The sequence below is a fragment of the Orycteropus afer genome, unplaced genomic scaffold (genome assembly GCF_000298275.1).
Source record: "Orycteropus afer afer isolate SDZICR_OR568_19922 unplaced genomic scaffold, OryAfe1.0 scaffold00001, whole genome shotgun sequence".
Lineage (NCBI taxonomy): Eukaryota > Metazoa > Chordata > Mammalia > Tubulidentata > Orycteropodidae > Orycteropus > Orycteropus afer.
In genome coordinates this window covers 33576281-33592811 of record NW_006921588.1, presented here as the reverse complement: position 1 = coordinate 33592811, position 16531 = coordinate 33576281, and the positions used below count along the sequence as shown (strand labels likewise).

Genomic DNA, 16531 nt, shown 5'->3' with positions numbered 1-16531 from the left:
AGTAGGAGGCAGAGCTGGACCCCAAGGTTGAGGGCCTTTCACCCAGTCCCTAGAGCTTGGCACTTTGAACTTGGACTTAAAGCCTCCAAATTGTAAGAATAAACTCTTGTTTGTTTAAGCCATCCCATTTGTGGTATATTCTTGTCAGAGTGGCACTAGGTAACCAGAACATACTGTAGTTAAAACATACTCAACAAGTTGTACATGAACTATGCCCTTATCTCTGCTTTTAAAAAAATCAACAGCAACAAAAAAATGCCCCTGGTTTAGATTCAGTTGGGCCTGGGGCAAAAAGGAGTACACTAACCATGAGTGTACGCATGAGGCAAAACCATGTTTAACAAACGAAGTGACTTAACGCCTTTATAGGAATCTTTTTCATTCTCTATGTTCCCTATCACCTGCCAGGATCAATTAAAATCAAAGGACTATTTGATCCTTTACTTTCTAACCAGTAAGAGCTCTGGTGACGTAGTGCCTATGGCATTTGGCTGCTAACCAGAAGGCTGGTGGGTTCAAACCTACCAGCTACTCCTTGGAAGGAAGACTGGGCAATCTACTTCTGTAGTGAAACTGCCTCAGAAGCCCAAGGAGGGGTCACTATGAGTTGGATCCAACTTGATAGCAGTGAGTTTTAGTTAGAGGAGGTTTGAACAGGTGTTTAAAAAGAGATTTTTAAAAATTATTATTTTCATTCTACTAATTGTTTAATTCCAGCTATTTGGCACATAGGCCACAGTTACTCTTTAAGGAAAATACATCTTGATCTAGCCATTAACTTTATCCTTTTATTTCTTCAGGTAAGCTAAGACACAAAGGTGTGTACTTATTTTTTAATAATAAGGATGAAAGTATCTACCCTCATCACGGAATTGTTAGGTAGGCTATGTGTCAACTTAGCTGGGTCTGGTTTTGAGTGGCTAGGCACTGGTTGTAGTTATTCCCCAGGATCAGACCGGCAGTCAACTAACTCATTGTGGAATCTGCCACAAATAACTCAGTAGCTGCTTTAGGGATGTGATCTGCTTCCAGTATATAAGGAGAAGGTTTGAGAATGGTCTGCAGCTTTTTGGCATGGTTGGACTGTGCATGTAGCTGAGCCTTCATTTAGCAATTTCCCGCTGATCTTGGGACTATCTCTGGACTTGAATTAGTGGCCTGACGTTTCACTTGGTAATATTGGGTCTGTGCCATTTTACTTGTCAACTTTGGTTTTGTTATCCTCAGCAGCCACCAGCTGCCTGAGTGAAGAGAAACCTCTACCTCCAGTGGACCAGGAGCAAGAGACAGAGCTGAAGCCCAAGGTAATGGGGCTTTCACCCAACCCCTAGAGCTTGGCACTCTGAACTCAGACTTCTGGCCTCCAAAACTGAAAGAGAATAAACTCCTGTTTGTTAAAGCCACCCATTTCTGGTATTTTCTGTAAAGAGCGGCACAAAGTAACCAAAACATTAGGGTAACATAAAGAACTCAGAAAGGGAATTTAAAGGAGATATTAAAGTTGAATTGACCATTTTTCTGTCTCCCCCTCACACTAGATGAGAAAACTTTGGTGAGAACGCAACTTGCCATGAGATCATACAAGATTTTAAAGGCATGTAAGGAAGACAGGATATATAAGGATATTTGATGATATATAAGGAGATAAAACCCTTTCCACTTGGCAGAGGAATCAGCTTTCTTGTAAAATCAATGTGTATACTCCATACACAATTAATAAAAAGAATAACTCAATTTTTTGTAATTATAAATGTATCTTGATATCTTGCATTTATGATATGTCATTTTATATCAATGACTATCAGATACTGATTTTTTGGTTAGAATCCTAATCTCCCACTATAAATCCAGTTACTCTTATTTAAATAAAACAATTCACTTTATAATGATCTGTATTATACAGTTCCTAGGAACAAACTGTGCTTATACATGTGTATATTTACCTAAAGATCCCTCTGAGTCAAGTCTTCCAGCATTATTGGGAAAGAATTTATTATAAATAAATTTTTAAAGTTTTTAAAGTTATAATATGTCATTCATGGGGAGTATGTCACTTGAAACATTGATTTGGGTTTGAATATTTTTGAAGAATATCTTATAATACACATTCTCCTAATCAATAGAATGTTACTATAATTAACAATGTAATTAACATATCATAATTATAATTAAAATTATGATGTAATGTAAACTAATCTTGATTACTTAGGCTTATCATTACGAATATCCAGTAATGGAATGCATTATAAAATCTCCATGAATTCAGAAGTTGCTGAGGAGTATGGAGCCAGTCACTTTATCCTAGGTAGCCTGAGATTCCACTTTTCCTTAGATGAGAGTGACTGCCTCTTAGAGTTTTTCCACTTCCCTTGTTAGGAGGTTGCGTAACATTTCCTGCTCCTATTGATATGCCTATACCGAGTGGGCCACCCTCTCTCCATGTAGCTATGTTGATTATAAATGTGGTAAAAAAAAAAAAAAAAAAGTTATGGTCTAAAAGTGACCAACCCTGTCTCTGGCACAGCCTAGCCTCAGGACCCTGGACAGACCACTGCACCTCTCTAACACTCTGTTTCCTTATCTAAGTAAAGATGATCTTTATAGTCCCAACTTTAAGGCTTTACAGTGAATACTGCTGAAGGATGGGAAAACCAGCTTCTAAATTCATTAGAATTGGGTCCAAAGAAATCTGTGAGAAAGGGTCTCAGAGATTCCAACACTTCTGTGCATGGAATTTATAATACCTTAGTTTTCCTATGCCATGGATTTTGGGTCTTAGATTTAAGTTCTTTGCGATATAGTTGCCATAAGTGAAATTCCTCAACAAATAAATGATCTATAAATAAATAAGCCATACTTAGATAAAAATTAAAATCTTTTTCAAAAGGAGTATTAAGCATGATTCTTAAATGGACTTCTTTACACAAGATAAGAATTCAAGAAGAAATTTTCCAAAAATCCATAGGGTGAAGTATTCCTTCATGAAGAATGTGTTTCTACATGCATTTTCATTTGATCAACAAAATCACACTGCACGCCAAAAGATGATTTACCGATAACTACATCATGACCATCGACCAAGCCAGCAGAGAAGAGCTCCTGAGAAACGCCATCTGCCGTATCTGTACAAATGTGGAATGAATATGTATTAGTAACCATAAAATAAAAGCCAACAACCCAGTGCAATGTAAAATATACATCTTTCATTTACTAAAATCACCCACATGTATTTTAATTCAGCAATTCAGATTCTTTCAGGAGGAAAAATTCAGAGGCAACCTGAAATACATTTGCTGTGCACAAGTTTCATCTTGCTATTTATTAAAGCAGAAGTTACACAAAATTATTTTCTTTCATTTGTGGTGGAACTAGAAATCTTTGCCCTCTGGTTATCATCTGAATTAATCTGCAAATACAGCCTTAGAAGTTATTTCTTAACAGTTCTCCAGGATATGGCTTTTCTTTCTTGCCAAGGTTAATTCCAGCCACCTTCAAACCTTTTCTATCTTAATTGCTACTGAGCCAGAATTTATGTGAGAGGTTGAATGGGTAGAGTCTAATACACCTTGTATTTGGAGCAAACATTCAATGAGCTTGTTGGACTATTAAAATGAGCTTAAATGTATGCTATTAAGAAACTCCTTTAACATAACATTGATCATTTGATAGCAAAAGATACATTATGTTAGAAAATGTGATTGAATAAAATAACATAGTTTCTCAATGGTAAGTGACAGAAGTTAGTAATCTAATAAAGATGGGATTGAATAGGCTGTAGCAAGTGAATACAGCTGAAATTACTTAATTGAAAGGTTATGAATGAATATGATAATACTGACACGTCTTTTTGAAGACTTTGTAAAAGGAAACTGATAAACTGCAATGCGCTCCAAAGAACCATTATAAACCTCTGTGTTTTCACAAGGGAGGAGTGATTTGGTCCCTAAGGCCTTCTGATGTTCTTATAAGTATACAGAACTGTAATTCGACAAAAACAAAAAAATAAACAAACCAACCACATTGCTCAGCAGCCAGCCAGTGACAATACAGATGGAAGTCTGACATATAAGTATCTCCTAAAGGCGAGGAATATCTGATAATGAGCTACTAAATCAAAGAGATATCCAAATTGAATTGCAGTTCCTTCTGCCAAAGGCTGCCTTCAACATAGACTGATTTCCTTGTGTAATCTATGCCTTGGATGCTATGTAAATGTGATTGAGTGTGTGTGTGTATGTGTGTTTGTGTGAGACTGTGCACATGTAGCTAAAGGTACAATTATCTTTTTCAATTCTTGGGCTATGAAGTGCTCAAACCAGCGTCTGACACACAGTGAGTGCACAATAAATACTATCTGTGTATCAGCCAAAGATCATCTGAATCATACCTTACACCCTTGTGTTTCGTCTTTCATAACTTCATACCTGGATCAATTTCCCCAATCTCCAGTAAAAGCTTGAGACCTAATGTATATTATCATACTTCCAGAAAAATTGTATTAGTCTATCATTTTACTGATTCCATCTCCTAACAAAGTGGAATACAATGAAGTAAATGGGGGAAAAAAAAGGAAAAAATAATCTTACTAAACTCTGCAATTCCACGTAATGTGGGCTTATCTTGGGTCTTGTCCACAAGATTTTATTGTCAGAATTCAAGAAACACGTTATAAAAATCTCATAGTGATAAACTGATCTTATAGTATGGTACCCAAGGCAGTAGCACAATGAAAGGCTCTACTCTGAATGTGACTGATCTTTATAACATCTGTGAGAACATTCACCCTCATAATCTCCACCTTCCAGGATGCCGCCCGAATCTCAGGAAAAGAGGCACTTGAATTAAAGTGCCTGCCTAGGCACTTGGTGCATAGTAGGCAGTCATTACATTTCTACTGATTGATCATCTTCTAAAACTTCTGAATGTGCTACTACCATCTCTCATACATCACTCCGATCTTACACTTGAGTAAGGAGATACAATCACAGGAGATAGCTGCACAATGAATAATCAAACACAGACAAATTGAGGGTTAACAAGGGACATTCCCAAATGACTGAAGTGTACCGTGTCTCCTATCTTTAAGACTTCTAGGAAGCAGATGAATCATATTAAAATGGCAAACGGGTCACATTTGCTGGCCGAAATGACCTAGTTTCCATGTTTGTATGTGTGTCATTAAGAAGTCATTTTGTATGAATGTAAGTCATACACCAGTAAGAGTTGCAAACAGACACTTGAAGGTAACTGTTTTCCTGTTGTTGCTGTTGTTATATGCCATTGAGTCAGACCCGACTCACAGCGACCCCTCCTTGGGTTTCCAAGGCAATATCACTGCGGAAGTAGATTGCTCAGCCTTCCTTCTGAGGAGTGGCTGGTGGGTTTGAACCACCAGCCTTCTGGTTAGCAGTCAAGTGCCTTAGGCACTACGCTATGCTACCAGAGCTCCCACTGTTTTACTGGTAATCTGTTTTTCTCTAAGCTGCTTGATATACCTGATGTCTAAGTGAGTTTAAAAAAATCATACATTAATGTCCAATTTTGAGGGCATACAGCAATACAATTAACACAAAGGGCTTATTCTCAAATGAGGACAGAGAGTATTTTATATGCTTACATTATGTATTCTATGCCATATATACATATTCATACACATATTGAGAGTAAACATATTCACATGTAGTGTGCATGTACAGGTTGCTGTAGACAATATCTGAAATGCAGACAGCATTAGTAATCACAGAGGTACTGTGATACATACATATGGTGCTCCTGCTACTATCCAGCCAGTGCACAGCTGCCCAGTGAATACTGGTGATCTCCAGGAAGTCGACACTACAGGTTTTTGTTTAGGCGACAAAAGCAGAGACTCTTAATCTAACGATGGGAAATGAAGCTGACAAAACAAGCACAATGGCCCAGGAATGCTGATAGGGCCACCTTATTCACAAAACTCCTCATCAGAAATTCATCTCTTTGTTACCTCTTAAAATTACAATTGATTTTTACTGCCATAGTCAGTTTTAAACAATCCCATGAAAAGAAACAACCTTAAAATAAGAATCTGTCCTTTTAACTCACTGTACTTGAAACATTTGTTATGTAATTACTAGATCTTATCACAGCCTTGCTTGGTCAATATTTTTATATTATGACAAAATGCAGGTCTTTGATAATGCCAACTAGAGGCTTATTCAATTTCAGAGACCAACTCTTAAGCTGTCAATGACAGATTACCTTCAGAATGAAAGATCAATTAGCAAATTTATTAGGGTCCTATTTACCTATCTTTAGAAAAAGATACATCATATGTTATTTAAATAGAGATATACTGGGAGCCATTAAATCTTTGTGCTTGCAGAAGCTACAGACCAGGGACCCATGAGTCTATGGCCATATTTGGCCCAGGAACAAAAACACTGCTTTTTAAAAACTGAATGTGATAATGTATGCACATAGACTCTGCTTTCCAAGGAGCCCTAGTGATGCAATGGTTAAAGCTCTTGGCTGCTAAGTGAAAGGTAGACTAGTTTAACCCACCAGCCACTCCACATGAGAAAGATGTAGCAGTCTGCTTCATAAAGATTTCAGCCTTGGAAACCCTATGGGGCAGTTCTCCTCTGACCTATAGGGTTGCTATGAGTTGGAATCTACTTGACAGCAATGGGTTGGGTTTGGTTTTTTTTCCTCCGGTTTCTTTTTAGCTCCAACAGACATCCAAATTTGCAACTTATTACAATTGATGATAACAGAGAGGTCAAAGCAGTTTACCTACTGGCCAGAGACTAAACTAGAAACTACTGTATTTCAGAATTTTCAAAATTTTAGCAATGTTTTAAATCAAATTAAAAATTATGTGCAGCTCCAGTATATAAATAAATAAATGCAGAATGTTACTAGCTTACATATGTTAATAAGTTCAAATACATGAAACTAACATATTTTATACAGGTATTCAATGTGGACATGGCAGCTGTTTTCATATAAACATTTGAAGCCATAGGTCTTGAAAAAGAGTGACAGTCTTAGCATTAGCATCTGATTTTTACTTCTCTATGCTGTTTTACTTGTAAACTAAATAATGGAAATAGTAAAAAAAAAACTATTTTTTTTTTTTTTTACAACTATTCTTGTGGTCAGGAGCTCTGGTAGCGTAGTGCCTGAGGCACCTGACTGCTAACCAGGAGGCTGGCAGTTCAAACCAATAAGCCGCTCCTCAGAAGGAAGGTTGGGCAATCTACTTCCATAGTGATACCGCCTCCGAAACTCAAGGAGGGGTCGCTATGAGTCGGGTCCAACTTGATGGCACATAACAACAACAACAACATTCTTGTGGTCACCAAAGACTGTTTATATATATTATTTATCCATCAGTTAACCAAGATTATTTGGGTTTCTCCTGTTGCCAGGCTCTGCCAGGTACCGGGGACACTAAAAAGTAATCCATGGTGCCATGTCATGCGGGAGTTTAAAGAGCAATCAGGCTAGTGCTTAGGAAGTTTTAATAACTATTTAAAATACTAAAATTGTATTCAATTGCAATATTGATATTGTTCCTACCAAGTTTACCAGTGGTTCCTGCAGAAAGCAGAGGCCACAAACACTGCTCAGTACAGGCTTCTTACAATCTGAACTGAGAAGTACTTCACCTTTCTCCATAATATAGCTGTTCGTTGCTCATACTTCATCAAGACTGCTATATGCTTCTCATTATACTCAATCATAACTTCCTTTTGGGCCTACATCACTACGCCAGTACTTATTTTCATAGTTGAGCTAATATTACACACCCACACATGCACAGGCACATGTACGTACACACACACTGTACAACATGTGTCACTGGGATTCATTTAATCAGCAGTGATTTGGTTATAAATCCCCACAATTACTGAAAAGCCTTTCCATCCTGCTTCCCTCTCTCTCTCCCTCCTTTCTTCCTTTCTTCGTTTTTTAAAAATGTATTTTTGAACAACAAATTATAACCACATGCTTGTAATCAATTTCTGAAACACTCTTTGTGGGAATAAAATAATAATTCCAATTAAAGCTTACCTCTTCCTGGAGTAAACTCAAATCGTATGTCATTAAGTTCCTTTCTGGAGTTTCTGAAATACATTACATACAGCACATTAAAACAGAATGAAGCATAGTTTAATCAAACTGAATGCATTCCAACTTTTATAAGACACTACTAATATGTAGACAGCATTTCACAGTTTTGAGTTATCTCCAAATATTTCCATAACTGGAAGAGATAGCTATGACAATAATAAAGGAAGATATTTGTTTAACTGGGAGCTCTGCTAGCATAGTGGCTAAGACACTTGCCTGCTAACCAGACGGCTGGTGGTTCAAACCCACCAGCCACTCCTCGGAAGGAAGGTTGGGCAATCCTACTTCCGTAGTGATACTGCCTCGGAAACCCAAGGAGGGGTCGCTATGAGTCGGGGCCGACTTGACGGCACATAACAACAACAACAACAACAATTTGTTTAACTGATATGAACTTACCTTATGCAAATGTGTTTATATCACAAAATTCCAAAAATAAAATATTCACTTTATTCAATTTGCACTAAATTGATAACTTTACATATTATTTCATAGTTAAAAATTTCACAAGCCTTTAGTCTAAAAAAATAATATTTCATGCATTTTTCATATTTTCCTAGGAAAACAGTATTTTACCAAATCATTTTAAAAAGTGAAGTAAACAGAGAAAGTGATAAAGCTTATGATAGCTACTGTACATTAAATCTTGAACAAAATGCCCACAAGGTATGTATTATATAATTTTTAAAAGTCTAAATTTAAGGGCACCTCTAAGCTTTTTTTTAAACTAACCACAGAATATACAAAATTTTATTTAAGTAAGTATAAAAGGCTTACACAAAACTAGAATAAATCCCATTGCCCTTGAGTAGAATCCTACTCATAGTCACCCCACAGGACAGAGTAGAACTGTCCCACAAAGTTTCTAAGACTGTAAATATTTATGGAAACAGACTGCCCTCTATCTTTCTCCTACAGAGTGGCTGGTAGATTTGAACCACCAGACCTTTTGGTTAGCAGCTGAATGCTTTAACCTCGAGAGCTAAAAAAAAAAAAAAGTAGACTATATGCACATATGTTTAACCAAAAACTGAGTGACACTGCAGAGATATGGAATGACTATATATCTATGATTATTTTCATTCATGTTAGCTTCAAGATATAATAATATGGGCACTAAGCTCTAATCCACTCCTTGGAAGGAAGATGGGGCAATCTACTTCCGTAGTGATATTGCCCCAGAAACCCAAGGAGGGGTTGCTATGAGTCGGGTCCAACTCCACGGCACATAACAACAACAACAAGAAGCTCTAATCAGAATTTTTTATAATTCTCATAAAAACACTAAATATTATGGGTAACCCTCAAAAGATTCGAGAAAAAAAGTAAATAAAAACACCTTAAGAAACTACAGTAGGATAAGCAAACTATGGTACATATACACAACGGAATACAATGCTCTGAGTTGCTAACTGAAAGATAGGTAGTTTAACCCACCATTCACAATGATGAATGATGATGAATCTGTAAAACATCTGATAACATGGATAAACGTAGAGGCTTGACTGCTAACCAGAAGGCTGGCGGTTCAAACCCACCAGCCACTCCTCAGAAAGAAGACTGGGCAATCTACTTCCGTAGAGATACTGCTACAGACACCCCAAGAGGGGTCACTATGAGTCAGTTCTGACTCAAGGGCAGTGAGTTTGGTTTTTTTTTTTTTTGTTCTTGTTATTATGCTAAGTGAAGTCAGTCAATCCCAAAAGGGCAAATACTGTATGGGTGCACTATTGTAAAAAGTCAAGAAAAGGGTTTCACTTAAAAAGAAACATTCTTTGATGGTTACCAGGGGTGGGTAGGGAAGGGAGGATAAACCACTAACTGGAGCGTGTTATGGTTGTTGCTATGTGCCCTCCAGTCGGACCCGACTGACAGTGACCCCTCCTTGGATTTCCAAGGTGGTATCACTATGGAAGTAGATTGCCTGACCTTCCTTCCGAGAAGCGTAGATACGTATTAACTTGGATGAGGTTTCTGATTTTAAAAAGCCATTTTTAAGAGTATAATTCAGTGACATTAATTACATTCACCATGTTGTGCTACCATCACCACTATCCATTTAAAAAAGAAAGAAAGAAAGAAAGAAACTGCAGTAGGAAACATTAAATAGTAGTATTCACAAGCAATTTAGATCACTTAACTATTAGCTAATGAGCCCTGATTGCATGGTGGTTAAAGTGCTTAGATGTTAACCAAAAGATCAGTGGTTTGTACCCACCAGTTACTCACCACAGAGAGATGTGGCAATCTGCTTCTATAAAAATTTCAGCCTGGGAAGCCCTATGGGGCAGTTCTACTCTGTCCTATAAGGTCACAATGAGTCAGAATAGACAGCAGTGGGTTTGGTTTTTTGGTGTAATCATTAACTTAGCTGCCAAGAGTCTCCCAGACAAAGACAGTGATGGCTGGATACCCAATTCCTGAGCGTCCTCCGACTGGGGCCAGGGGTCTGAACTAACCCTGCTGAGCACTCCAGCTTAGTCCTGTAAATCTCTGTGTAACACTGCATGGTCTGCACATACTGTACCCAAACCATGGCAACTCCTTTCTACGTTTTATGCTCTGATCTTGGTTGTTTGTTCTACCATATCCTACCAAGCTAAGGTGCGAGGAGGCACGATACCAACACAAAGACAGCCTTTCTCCTGAGAGCCTAGAAAAGGTGGCCAAGTCTAATACCTTTCCACAAGTAAAATGTCAAGAACAGAGGGACTCAAGCTCAGACCACAGACATGAGAGCCTTGAGCCACTATGCTCTTTACCAAAATGCTTCCGGCCAGTACTTTGGCTCAGGTTTCCCCATCTTGACCTTATCATTACTCCTGGGAATGGAGGACCTTGAGAATTCCTATCGCTGTGCTTCTTTTGAACCTTCTGAGAACCAGAAAAGTGTGAAAAGTGTGAACTCACACCCTAAAAAACTTCACACATGACCTACACATGTAATTTCAGACAACTTTTTTTTGCAGAGGGAGCTCTGGTGGCATAGTGCCTAAAGTATTTGACTACTACTCAGAAGGCTGGTGGTTCAGAGATCTGCTTGGACCCAGATTAAGCAGCCCTGCCACAGAGATGCAGCATGCCATTAACATCAATGTCTGCAGGGGTAGGATTGTTTGCATGCAGCATTGTTTAAACAGCCTCAATAAATTGCCATTACAACCACAATTTACATAGTTCTCTCATATCAGCAGTTCTCAAACATTTTGCTCTTAGGAACCTTTTATATTCTTAAAAAGTACTGAGGAGTCCTAAAGAGTTAATATGGGTTCTATCTATCAATATTTACTGTATTAGTAATTAAAACAGAAATTTAAAAATATTTATTAATTTATTTGAAAATGACATGCAAAGAGAAAATATTTTTATGAAAATTATTTTTTTAAAAAAGTGAAAAGAAGGTATTATTTTGTTTTCATTTTTGTAAATCTTGGTAAAATCTGGCATAAGAGAAAACAATTTAGATTCTTAAATTTGCTACCGCATTCAATCACATGGAATGTACAACAATGTACCCAGCGAATTTCACTGTACACTTGTGAAAGAATAAAAGCGAAAAGGCAAATAATTTATTAATATCATTATGGAAAAGAGCTGTGGTAGCACTGTGGTTAAGTTATTGGCTGCCAACTAAAAGGTTGGTGGCTTGAACCCACCAGCTGCTCCGTGGAAGATGATGAGGCAGTATGCTTCCATAAAGATTACAGCCTTAGAAACCCTATGGGGCAATTCTAATCTGTCCTATATGGTTGCTATGAGTCAGAATTGACTCGACAGCACTGGGTGGGTATCATTATGAAAGTAGTTTTGACCTTGTAGACTCCCTGGAAGAATCTCAAAGACCTCAGAGGTCACCAGACCACATTTTGAGAAACACTGATTATAAAGGTAGTTCATGAATTATGAGATGGTTCCACTCAGACAGTTCCATCATATGTCAGTTCTGACATAAGCTGAACACTTTTTTTTTTAATCCATTATCTTTGCTTTTTATAATCAGTATCTTTATAAATCTACTCTCTGAGCATCTACAACATTTAACACCTCAAAGTGGTAACATCAGAAAATTACACATTGTAGCAGTGCATTTTGTACATATTACTAATAAGATGTACCAAGGGAAAACAAAATAGACAGTTGTAAGTATGGTTTGTTGTGACTCTAAGACGTCATTAAGTCAGGGACTACCTATCAATGGATGGATATAGATAGATAGACAGACAAACAGATAGATGTGAATCATTTGATTCCAACAATCAAAGTAGGAAATAATTTGCTTTCTAATTTTTAAGGTCAGTTCATTCAATAGCTTCTTCAAGTTTACAAATTTAATGAGTGGCAGAGTAAGGACCAATAATACTGTAACAGGAATACCAAATATTAAACAGAAATGTGCAATTCCTTTCATTTTTGAGAGAGAAAAATATTTCCCAAGACTTTCCATGTTAACATAAAAAGATCATCCAGCATTTTCAATAGCCTTGAATTTGAGTGCTATGTACCAAAAAAAGATGGAATTAGAACTAAAGCAATCCAGTAAGAAAACAAAGGTCATGAGGACACCAAGAATTTATAGTATATTAATAATGAAATGACGGAATGTGGGAAAAAAAAAAAAAGGTAAATTTGATTTAGCATTAATCTATGTAGTTATACCTTTCTCTTCTTATTTTTTGGTCAGCCATTTCTAAATTAATTTGTTCTACTAAGGACATGAGAGGAGAGGTATACCTAGAGCATCATCATGCATGTCCTGATGCTTTAAATATTAACACTGCAAAAGTAATATCCAACTCCCATAATCTCTATCTGTATGAACTGTGGCTCAAGTTATGGAGGTTAGCTAGTCAAGTCATTCTTTTATGACTCTGAACCTAAAATACTCGCCTTTGAAAAGATCACAGTGATTGATTGTGGGCAGTGGACTTGTCCCATCAAGTTGAAATATAGCTGGAAAAATGCCTAATTGGATCTAACTACTGAAGGTCATACTTTTATAAAGAATTAATTTCTTCAGACTCATACTTAACACCTTAATTGAAAGTACATTTACTTTAATTGATATGGCACAGGATATTCTTGCTTTCAGGGAAGCTGAAAATAGGTATGACTTAAGGCCTGAAACTAAGTCTGTGCAGCTGTACAGAGGAAACATTAAAAATGAGCGTAACGGTTTCAAGGCTCTGACTTTCCTTTGATAACTCTAAGCAGAAACTCTTAATTCTAAAATTTAGTATGGTACAATCCTTATTGCTATGCAAATGTCCACAGGTGCCACGGAAGATTTATTTATTTATGAAAAATAGATGACATGGTTTAAAATATCAAACGGTAGAGAAAGACTTCTCTGTGACTATTAGCCTTCCCACTCCTGTCACCTAGCTACCTGGTTCCTCTCACAGAAGCGACCAATGTTACAGACATTTTATGCATTCTTCCAGAGGTGGTTTTATGCATAGACTTGCAAATATACACACATATTTCTCTCAGCCTGTTAATACTAAATGGTAGCATACTATATCCATTGTTCCAAACCATACTTTAAAAAAAAAAAAAAAAAAGTAATAGCATATCTTGGAATCACTCTATCAATTCATAAAAGCTCCCTCATTCTTTTTCTTTTTTTAAAATAGCTACAGAGTATTCTGTTACATGGTTTAGGATTCAGTTTGTTTTCTATTTAATAAAAAACATTATCTGTGGATGGACTTTTTAGGTGGTGGTAGTATAAAAGTTAATGCATTCAGCCACTAACAGAAAGGTTAGAGGTTCTAGTACACTCAGAGGCACCTGAGTAGATAGGCTTAGAGATCTACATCCAAAAAATCAACCATTGCAAACCCTATGGGGCAAAGTTCTACTCTGACACAAATGGGGGCCTCATGAGTTGCAGTGGATTTGAGGGGAACAATTTTCTGTTTTTGCTTTAAATCTATGCACAGATTGCTTCTAATATTTTGCTATCATAAACAGTATTTCAATGAATAAACTTGTTCTTAGGTAACTTTGCAGCCACAGGGACCCAGGTGAGGAGAGGGAACCCAGGCCACGCCCCGCAAGCAGTGAGGCGGGAAGGCAGGGAGAGGACAGAAAAGGCAAAGGGGACCAGAACAGATCGAGGAGTCAGCTGCAGGGATCCAGGTAAAGGGGGTTGGAGAGGTTTCCAACAGCTAAGGGAGATAAACTTGTCCGACGTTGGTTTGTCCTACTGTGGTGACATGTTGCTGTGAATATTGAGGCTGTGCCACTGGTGTTTCAAACGCAGTGGGGTGCTCATGTGCACAGGTATCAGTCCGGCTTGCAGACTGAGACAGACTAGGAAGAAGGAGGAGGTCATCCACGTCTCAAAGAATTGGCCAGGGAAAACCTTATGAATAGCAGAGAAACACTGTCTGATACATTACTGTGCTAATTTATGAATAGTCCAGAAACATTGTCCAATATAGAGGAGTAAGATGAGTCACTTAGCTTAGAAAGCTTCCAAAGTAGGACTGAGAAAGAGCTGCATTATTAGAGTAAAATCAGCCTTACTTATATGGATAAGATAAAGCTTTCAAGACCTCCATTTGTTGAACTGGCACCACTCAAACTGAGGAGAAACAGGGGCAAACATCCATTAATAATCAGAACATGGAATGTACGAAGTATGAATCTAGGAAAACTGGAAGTTGTCAAAAATGAAATGGAATGCATAAAGATTGATATCCTAGGCATTAGTGAGCTCAAATGGACTGGTTTTGGCCATTTTGAATGAGACAACCATATGATATACTATGCCAGGAAAGACAGTTTAAAGAATGGCGTGGCATTCATCATCATGAAGGATGTTTTAAGATCTGTCCTGAAGTACAATGCTGTCAGTGATAGGATAATATCCATACACCTACAAGGAAGACCCATTAATATGACTATTATTCAAATTTATCACCAACCACCAAAGCCAAAGATGAGGAAATAGAAGATTTTTATCAACTTTTGTAGTCTGAAATTGACTGAACTTGCAGTCAGGATGTGTCAATTATCACTGGTGACTGGAATTCAAAAGTTGGAAACAAAGAATAATCACCAGTAGTTGGAAAAATTGGCCTTGGTGACAGAAATAATGCTGGACCTCACATGGTAGAATTTTGCAAGACCAGTGACTTATTCATTGCAAATACCTTTTTTCAACAACACAAATGGCGGCTGTACACGTGGATTTCACCAGATGGAACACACAGGAATCAGACTGACTACATTTGTGGCAAGAGGTGGTGGAAAAGCTCATTATCTTCAGCCAAAACCAGGCCAGGAGCTGATTGTGGAACAGACCATCAACTGCTCATATGTAAGTTCAACTTGAAGTTAAAGACAATTAAAACAAGCCCATGAGAGCCAAAATACGATCTAGAATATAACCCTCCTGGATTTAGAGATCATCTAAAGAACAGATTTGATGAACTGAACACGAATGACCAAAAACCAGAAGAACTATGGGATGACATCAAAAGCATCATCCATGAAGAAAGCAAGAAGTCACTAAAAAGATGAGGAAAAAAGAGAAGACCAAAATGGATGACAGAAGAGACTCTGAAACTTGCCCTTGAGCAGAGGGTAGCTAAAGCAAATGGAAGAAATGACAAGATAAAAGAGCTAGCTGAACAGACGATTTCAAAGAGCAGCTCGAGAAGACAAAGCCAATTACTATAATGAAATGTGCAAAGACCTGGAGTTAGAAAACCAAAAGAAAAGAACACGGTTGGCATTTCTCAAGCTGAAAGAACTGAGGAAAAAATTTAAGCCTTGAGTTGCAATACTGAAAGATTCTAAGGGCAAAACACTGATGCAGGAAACATCAAAAGAAGATAGAAGGAATACACAGAGTCACTGTACCAAAAAGAACTGGTTGCTCTTCATCCATTTCAGGAGATGGCATATGATCTAGAACCAATGGTATTGAAGGAGGAATTCGAAGCTGCAATGAAGGAATTGGTGAAGAACAAGACTCCAGGAATTGACAGAATACCCATTGAGATATTTCAACAAATGGGTGCCACACTGGAGGCACTCACTCAGTTATGCCAAGAGATCTGGAAGACAGCTACCTGGCCAACTGACTGGAAGAGATCCATATTTGTATCCATTCCAAAGAAAGGTGATTCCACAGAATGTGAAAATTATAGAACAGTATCATTAATATCACACACAAGTAAGATCTTAACTGAAAATAATTCAAAACCGGTTGCAGTAGTATATTCACAGAGAACTTCCAGAGGTGCAAGCTGGATTCAGAAGAGGATGTGAACAAGGGATATCATAGCTGCTGTCAGATGGATCTTGGCTTAAGGCAAAGAATACCAGAAAGATGTTTACTTGTGTTTTATTGACTATGCAAAGGCATTTGATTGTGTGGGTCATGACAAATTATGGATAACAT

General features: G+C 37.6%; 1 protein-coding gene across 1 annotated transcript in view; it reads right to left on the bottom strand.

The window, feature by feature from the left end:
• Nucleotides 1-16531, bottom strand: part of STK39 (serine/threonine kinase 39) — a 408683-nt gene that overhangs the window by 62964 nt on the left and 329188 nt on the right. Inside the window, exons 15-16 of the mRNA XM_007946961.2 lie at nucleotides 8056-8108; nucleotides 3054-3122 (exon numbers count right to left, since the gene is read on the bottom strand). Of these exons, the coding sequence (XP_007945152.1) occupies nucleotides 3054-3122; nucleotides 8056-8108 (122 nt within the window). The remainder of the gene's footprint in view (nucleotides 1-3053; nucleotides 3123-8055; nucleotides 8109-16531) is intronic.